The following is a 7,784-nucleotide window of genomic DNA, read 5'->3' on the forward strand; positions in this document are numbered from 1 at the left end:
GGCTGGGTGGGGTGCACGGGTGGAGGTCACACGAGCCCTAGATGCATATAAATATATACATGTCTATATAAAGTCATTAAATGGCCTCAAACTGCACCAGGGGAGGTTTAGACTGGACATTAGGAATAACTTTTTCACTGAAAAGGTTGTCAGGCACTGGAACAGGCTGCCCAGGGAGGTGGTGGAGTCACCATCCCTGGATGTGTTTAAAAACCGTGTAGATGTGGTGCTTGGGGATATGACTTAGAGGTGCACTTGGTAGAGTTAATGGTTGGACTCGAAGATCTTAAAGGTCTTTTCCAACCAAAGTGATTCTATGATTCTGTGATAAAGACAAAGAAAAGGGTGATGGAGCAGAGTGGGAAGGGGAAAGGGGGTGTGAAGGATATTGCCCAGCTGGTTGCAAGGGGCAGAAGGGGTTTGGCCGCCGTGGTTACTGCATTGGCATCACTGGGGTGAGCTCGAGAGAGCCTACTTCTGCCAGGCTGACATGGCAGCAGTTTGCAACATGCTCAGCTCCTCAGCTAATCTACAGAGTCTAAAATCAACCAAGAAAATAATTTTAGGGCTGGTGAATTAGGAAGCCACCATTTCCTTCTGTTCCTGTTGCTCATGATAAAAAGCTAATTCCTGAACCGAGATGCGAAGCAGGGAGCGGAAGAGGGGACCCCTCCGGGGCTGAACCGTTGGTGGTTGTGTGCAAGGGTGGTGGGGCATGCTCTCCATGTCAAGAGCCCGGGGACCCAGCTTTGGGGTGCTCCTCCAACCTTCCAGCCCCGCAGCTGGGCAGGGTGCCCAGTGCTCGTGGCTCCTCCTGGTGGCAGAGGCACCGGGACCTGACTGTGACCACCAGCTGGTGTCACTCTGGCACAGCCTTTGCCCTCCATCCCCTGACCCCTGTGGTTACAGGTGATACCCAAATACTCACGTGGTCCCTTTCCTTTGTACCCTTCCAGGCCCCACCTTCTCCTCGGAGGCCAAGCCAAAGTGGAGAGCCACCCAGGATGAAGGTCCTCCTTCTGATCCTTCTCTCTCCCCTCCAAGGTAGCCTGCCCCAACTATGTCCTGTCACGGGACAGCCAGACAGGTTTGGGCTGCTGGAAGTAATTGGCAGCCCCAAAAAATTGGTTGGCGGGCACAGAGGGGCATTTGCAGCCATGGGTTCCACAGAACTGAAAAGCCTCATGGGCTGACATGCCTCTGGTGGAGTCTCTGGGGCAGGATGGGTCCTTTCCAGGAAAAGGGGATGGACTCTATCCACCCCTTCTGGGGATGGAGAGGTCTTCTGTCAGTCTCTGCTGACGTGGGTGGTGGCACCTGGGAGAGGGTGGCCTTGAGAGACGGGAGGTCCTGCTGCCCCACGAGCCTTGGCGAATCCTCCTACTGTGGCCACAGGGACATCAGGGAGGTGGCCGGTGTCTCGCAGCCCGTCCAGGACAGGGTTGGGATGACTGAGACAGAGAGCCGGTCTCGCCACGTGTGATGGCTTTGTGGGTGTGTGGTGTTTGCTGGGGATAGCCGCCCCTCCGGGTGAACCAGCATCTCCACGTGCTTGTGCAACGCAGGGGTGGGAGCCAGCGGCCACCAGGAAGAGGACTTCCGCTTCTGCGGCGACCGAAACCAAACCCAGAACAGCTCCATCATCTACGAGCACGGCCCCGCCACCATCTCCATTGAGAACACGGCCCAGGCGCTGATAATAAAAAGGCCTTTTGCACCAAACAGGAGAAACTCCTATTACAAGTACAGCTTGCCCCCAGCTTTGGGCAGGTACCGCTTCTGCATCTACTGGTTCAAGGCCAACAGGACCCTGAGGCTGGCGTACGGGAAGCATAGCTTCCTCCTGGGTGGGGATCTGGCCAGCAGCATCACTCAAGAGAAGGCGAGTCAGAAGACCCAAAGAACCAACACCTCCATCTTCAGTGTGTCCTACATCTTCAAGGGTGGGAAAAACACCTCCATGGACAGTACATCTGAATACTTCTTCCCTGGTAAAGGCAACTCAATGTTATTTTAATGCCGTGAAGGGTTCCTTTGATCCCCAGCCCATTCTCTAGCCACCAACAGAGCTTCGCTGATGGCTCAGTGTGTGCTACAGCATGAAGGGTGACGGAAGGAAACATAGTTTTGTTTGAAGGAGCCCAGAGGCAGCCCCTGGTACCCAGGTTCCCTAGAGATGAAGGTGGAGATTTTCAAAAGTTCTTTTCCCTGCTAAAATCTTGGGAAATCTTGTGCTTTGCAGAGGTCTAGCCTCAGCCAGCCTGGTCCTGATGGCCTTGGGGCGAGCTGAGCTCTGGGCAGCAGAAGAAGCCTGCTGGGTTTGGGTCTCCATCAGCTCCCCAGGCTTGGGGTCACCTTGAAGCCTTCTGGCTGTGGGCTGTGCCAGGTTGGTTCAGGGCACAGGGAAGCCGTCTCTGCCCATGTGTCTCATGGCATTTCCTTTCATGTGCCTGTCAGCATCTCCAGAGAGTGTGCCCGTCTGGGAGCAAGACGTGGAAGAGCAGCTCGTTGCCTTGGACAGCCTCATCACCCAGCCCCCTGCCCTGGCCAACAGAGCCGTGGAGCAGCAGGTGCTTCGGCGGTGAGTTCCCGGCTCACGCGGGTCCTGCTGCTGACCTGGTGCCTACTGTGTCCTGCTCACTGCACCCCTTCCCTGACAGCAAACTTGGGGAGCTGGAGAAGACACTGGCCAAGGTGGAGCTCGAAGGGCAGAACCAGACCTTTGGCAAAGCCACTGTACATGCGACTGTCCTGAGGGTCCAGCCCACTCCGGCTCCTCGGCACCTGGCCTTCGCTTCCCAAAGAGAGGTGGGTCCTGGGCAGCCTGCCCTGTTGGGTTTCGCCCACTGGCATCCTCTCCCAACCACTCTCCTGATGAGTCTCTCTTTGCAGGAGGGCAGAGAGGTCCGTGGATTTGCCGTGGACCTGCCAAGCAGCCTGTTCATGATGGCGAAGGAGAGGGAGGAGGTTGTGGAGCACAGGGTGCTCCTCATGGATATCAACAGCCAGACCATGTTCCAGGTAACGCCTGGGTGTCTGTCATGGTGGGGTGTCCAATGGGGGTGCCACCCTGGCCAGGGTTCTGGTGATCACTCAGAGAAGATGATTCAAAGATGAGCTAGAAGCTTACTGGGGAAAGAGGCATGGGACCTCCTTCTTGGTGACTCTCACCTGCTTCATGCCCAGCAGCTCTCCCTTTCCATGCTGCCACTGCCTTCTCTTCTCCAACAGGATGAAAACAACAGCCACATCCTAGGTGACAAAGTGGTTGGCATCTCCCTGGTGGATACAGTGGTGGCCAACCTCTCCGAGCCAGTGGTCCTCACTTTCTTCCACAGCCAGCTGCCGGTAGGTGGGGAAACAGTCTCATCAAACCTGATCCTACCAGGAATGGAGGGGCAAGGAGGGCTTATGCCCTGCCAGCTTAGAGAGTGGTCACAATCAAGCAGGTCCATGCCCTTGGCCTGCCTGTAGAGTATCTGCTGTGCCTTCTGGGGCTGTACCATGACCATGGCTTTACTGTGTGCACTGGTGGTGGCACTGCCTGTGTCTGCCCAGGAGATGCTGCTTTGCAGATGTGTTGCCTCCAGCACAATCTCCAGGGCTGAGGGGCACTTCGAGCTACCACTCCCTTGGTTCATTCTTGGTTCCTGTCAGGCGCCTGCTCAAAGATGAACTCCTTGTTTGAAAAGGGGGACCTGGGAGGAGGTGTCTGCCCTGTGAGCTGCCAAGAGAACGGTCTGCCTGGAGCCTGCTCCCGTGTTACGGGACAGTTTGTCTCCCGAGACCACATCCTCCCCCATCAAATGCGCTGGCTGGGCAACAGACCCAGAGCTGCATCTGATCAGGGGCTGTGGTTTTGTCATTGCAGAAGAACGTGACCCCGCTGTGTGTCTTCTGGAAGGAGGACACTACTGGTGAGTGTTCCTGCCCTTAGGTGTGAAGCTAGGTGCTACTTTGCTCCTATTGCAGGGTACCACAGACCCGTTGGTCCAGGTAAAAGTCGCTCTGCACCTCCCTTCCTTGCTCCACCTCAATAAAACTTTCCCATGGGGTTCCTTTCAGGGTTTTTCCTCCACAGCTAACCTTAGAGCTTTCTCCCTCCCTAGGGATGGGTCCTGATGCTATGGGTGCTATCTGAGTATATTTGCTTCGCATGGGGCAAGCTGGGACCCCCACCTCACTTTTTTCCTCCCCCCTGCCACGGACATCTTGCTCTGAAGACCCACAAGCCAGAAGCAGATGTTCCTGCTGCTCACCAGATGCTCTCCCTTTTTCTTGTGCAGCCAGCTCTGGGAGCTGGGACAGCTATGGTTGTGCCACAGCAACAGAGGATGGCCGGACAGACTGCAGATGCAACCACCTCACTTACTTTGCCGTGCTGATGGTGGGTAACACCTTCCCACAACTCTCTACATCATTCCCACCCGCTGTTGTTCCTCACCATCTCTTGCTTGTCCTTCTCCTCAGGTGTCCTCCCCGGAGATCACCTACATACACAGGGATTACCTGAGTATCATAACCTACATCGGCTGCCTGATCTCGGCTTTGGCATCCATTTGCACCATCTTCTTCCTCTACTTCAGGTACAGTCTGACAGTTCACCTGATGCTCTCCTTCTGTGTCCTGTTCATTGCCACTACACCTGGGTGGGTGTGAGATCTCCAAATACAGTTGGTGGCCTGTTTACAAGCATGATGAAGGGGCCATGCTTGAAGAAAGCAGAGTTCTCTTCTCCAGAAACAACTCCCTTGGTCAGGTCTTCTGCAGGGTGCTCAAAAACACCATCTGTTTTCCATGATTTTGGAAAATCAGCTTTGCTGTTGTTATGGACCCAACAAGCAGAAGCCTGCCAAGATCTTTCCAAGGGTCCAGTGGAGAACATAATTGTCTTCTTCTGAGTTATGTCACTGATTCTATGTGGATGATTCAGGGATGAAGTTACATCATTTCCTCCAGGACCTGAAATGCAGAGTCAGCTGCAAGACCTGAATTTGCACCTGTAATGGGTGGTCCCACCCATGGGGTTATGCTCTCAGCCCCTGACACCACCAGAGGGTCTCCTGGCTCTTCTGGCTGGGGCAAGCTGCCCCATGCAGAGCTGCGGGGTATTGTGGGGCAGGCACCAAGGAGGCTGGCCAGGCATGGTGGTGAGGTCTCCCTTCCTCCGTTCTCCAGGAGCAAGCAGCGAGACCAGATCACGAGCATGCACATCCACATGAACCTGCTGGGTGCCATCTTCCTCCTGGACGTCACCTTCCTCATCTCCGAGCACTTGGCCTCCAGCAGCAGTGAGGCAGTCTGCAGAGCTGGGGGGCTGTTCCTGCACTTCTCCCTTCTGAGCTGTCTCACCTGGATGGGCATTGAGGGCTACAATCTCTACCGGCTTGTGATTGAAGTCTTCAATGCCTACCATGACCACTTCCTCCTCAAGCTCTGCTTGGTGGGATGGGGTAAGTATAGGGGAGGCAGACATGCCCTGAGGGCAGTGGCCACAGAGTGGAGGGCCCACTGGGTAGGTCTTTCCCACCATATATGGTGCCTGGATGGGGATGGCAACATAGCAGTGGGGAACAGATATCTGAAAGCAGAGGGGTTGCTTTGCTGGGAGACTCAGTGGAGGAGGAGACTTGGAGGTTGAGAGCAGGAGCTGGTGCTAGAGCAAGGGTGGGTCACCTTAGGGGGGTCACCCAGCACGTAAGAGCTACTGCTTGGGGTCTTTAAATAGTAACGGGTCCCTCTCTTTCTGAAAGAAACATCCAGGACAGCCCAGAGAGATGGGCTTGATGCAGGAAGCACCCACACATCTCTGCTGGGCTTTGGTACAAAGGTCTTGTGACCTTTTGTGGTCTAAAATTCCATGGCCCTGGGACACCCCTGGGGTGGGTCGGTACAGTGGGTCAGGCTGGGGCTTGTGCCAGGTGTCCTGATTGCATGCTCCATCCTCAGTTCCCCCTTGGGAGGGAGAACATTGGTGTGTACTCTATACTGAGAAAAGGGGCAACAAGTCCTTCCAGAATGTTCTAGAGCCAGGGTCTCGAGTGGACGCTCCCTCTGTTCTTGCCACCCAGGTGTCCCCTTCTTCTGCGTGACACTGATCTTCCTGGCTAGCTGGACGAACTATGGCCCCTTCTCCATTCCTATCTATGAATCCGTTGGTGGCAAAGCCACCAATGCAACCATGTAAGTTAGGGGAAATGGGTTGCCTGGTCCCTGGTCTTAGATGAAGTCAAGTGGCTAAACCTTCACTATAGGTTTTCCTCAAGCCACCTGTGGCTTTTCTGGGGCTCTGTGCAGGATGGTGAGGGGAGATCCCCCCCATCCTGGTTAATTAAGCTGGGTGCTGGGTTTTCACCACACCTTCGTGCTTCTCCAAACCCCTCCAACCCATGTTCCCGTGGGATGACCAAGCATGACCCTCTGTGCTTTTTCCTCCCTCCAGATGCTGGATCACAAGTCCCCTGATCCATAACATTGTGAACCTGGGCTTCTTCAGCCTGGTGTTCCTCTTTAACTCAGTCATGTTGGGGGCCATGATCCGGGAGATCCTCCGGCAGAACAAAAAAGGCCACAAGCTTAGGCATGTCCTAGCCCTCTTTGGTCTGAGCATCCTGCTGGGCATTCCCTGGGCACTGGTCTTCTTCTCCTTCACCTCCGGTGTCTTCCGCCTCATCTCCCTCTACATCTTCACCATCATCAACTCCCTCCAAGGTGAGCCTGGGATGCCGGGCTCCTCCAAAGGGCACTGGGGTTTTTGTGGGGTGTTGGTAGGGTGGTGATGAGAGGAGCCGTCCCTGGCAGGCTGCCTGGCTCACTCTCATCTGCTGCTGGTCACTCAAAGGGGTTCTCCCATCCTTCCTTCTTCCTCTCCCAGGTTTCCTCATCTTCCTCTGGTACTGGACCATGGTGCTGCAGGCGAGAAAGTCCCCTGACTTGCAGAGCAGCTCTGACAGCGTCAAACTGCAGCCCAACAGCAGCCAGAGCCACCTTGGCTGAGCCCCGGGACGGCTGCTCATCCTCTCCCAGGGGCTCCCCGAGGGGAGGACAGCCGTGGGAAGGACCGACCCCATCTGCTTTGCTGCCGCACCCAACTCATAGGGCTGCTAGGAGCACAGGGACCTGTCGCAGGGCCAGCTGCCCCAGGGCCCTCACCTCTGCTGACCCCCTTTCCAGTTTTCCCACCCACCACATCCCTCCAGGAAGCAGTGCATTCCTTGGCTTGGTATCCCTGGGGAAAGAGGGAGGGAGGCTCACCTAGGCAGTGGGGGCTGCAGAAAGTGGAAGGGGCAGGGACAGGTTCCCCGGTGCCTCTGTATGTCCCCTCCCATGCTCCAGGGCCAGGGATGATGGGTAGAAAGACCCCATCTTCAGCCCTTGCTGGTGGTCACGAGAGGGTCCTTCCCCAGTGAAGACAGAATAGCTTTCCTCCCGCAACACTCTCTAGCAGCTGAAATAATCTATTTTTGTTATTTTGTTGAATGTACATTTTTGGGTGGTGTAGAAGTCTCATGAGTGCACCCGCCACCAGACTTCTGCCCATTAAAATGGTTCCTGCTCAGTGTGGCTGACCGGGGTCTCTCTGCTGGGTGTGTTGGTGGGCTCTCCAGTGGGATCCATCCCTAGGCCGGGGTTGTCCCATCCCAGGGGCAGCACGTGGTGTTTCACCCCATGGGATCTGCTGAGCACCTGTGGTGGTGCTCCTGGCAGAGCACGGCAGCCCATTGCTGGAGGGGCGGGGGTGATGGAGGAGGATGCTGCAGCCGTTTCCAGGGACTGTCACTTCC

The 7,784-nt window shown here is 55.7% G+C and overlaps 1 protein-coding gene across 1 annotated transcript; it reads left to right on the plus strand.

Annotated features, from left to right (window-relative positions):
* Positions 1–1,004: 1,004 nt before the first annotated feature.
* Positions 1,005–6,996, plus strand: GPR56 (G protein-coupled receptor 56). Its single transcript, XM_008947477.1, has 13 exons — positions 1,005–1,044; positions 1,566–1,991; positions 2,458–2,581; positions 2,661–2,808; positions 2,893–3,021; positions 3,232–3,348; positions 3,872–3,917; positions 4,287–4,387; positions 4,471–4,586; positions 5,179–5,453; positions 6,072–6,183; positions 6,443–6,711; positions 6,875–6,996. Exons 1-13 carry the CDS (start codon positions 1,005–1,007, stop codon positions 6,994–6,996), a joined length of 2,025 nt encoding a protein of 674 aa, XP_008945725.1.
* The last annotated feature ends 788 nt before the right edge of the window (positions 6,997–7,784 follow it).

Source organism: Merops nubicus, unplaced genomic scaffold (genome assembly GCF_000691845.1).
Source record: "Merops nubicus isolate BGI_N331 unplaced genomic scaffold, ASM69184v1 scaffold33820, whole genome shotgun sequence".
NCBI lineage: Eukaryota > Metazoa > Chordata > Aves > Coraciiformes > Meropidae > Merops > Merops nubicus.

Excerpts from the sequence above, each read along its gene's own strand:
- GPR56 (XM_008947477.1), top strand. The coding sequence starts at position 1,005 with ATGAAGGTCCTCCTTCTGATCCTTCTCTCTCCCCTCCAAG. Across the intron at positions 2,809-2,892 it reads CCTTCGCTTCCCAAAGAGAG|GAGGGCAGAGAGGTCCGTGG; the intron begins GTGGGTCCTGGG and ends CTCTCTTTGCAG. Across the intron at positions 6,712-6,874 it reads CATCATCAACTCCCTCCAAG|GTTTCCTCATCTTCCTCTGG; the intron begins GTGAGCCTGGGA and ends TTCCTCTCCCAG.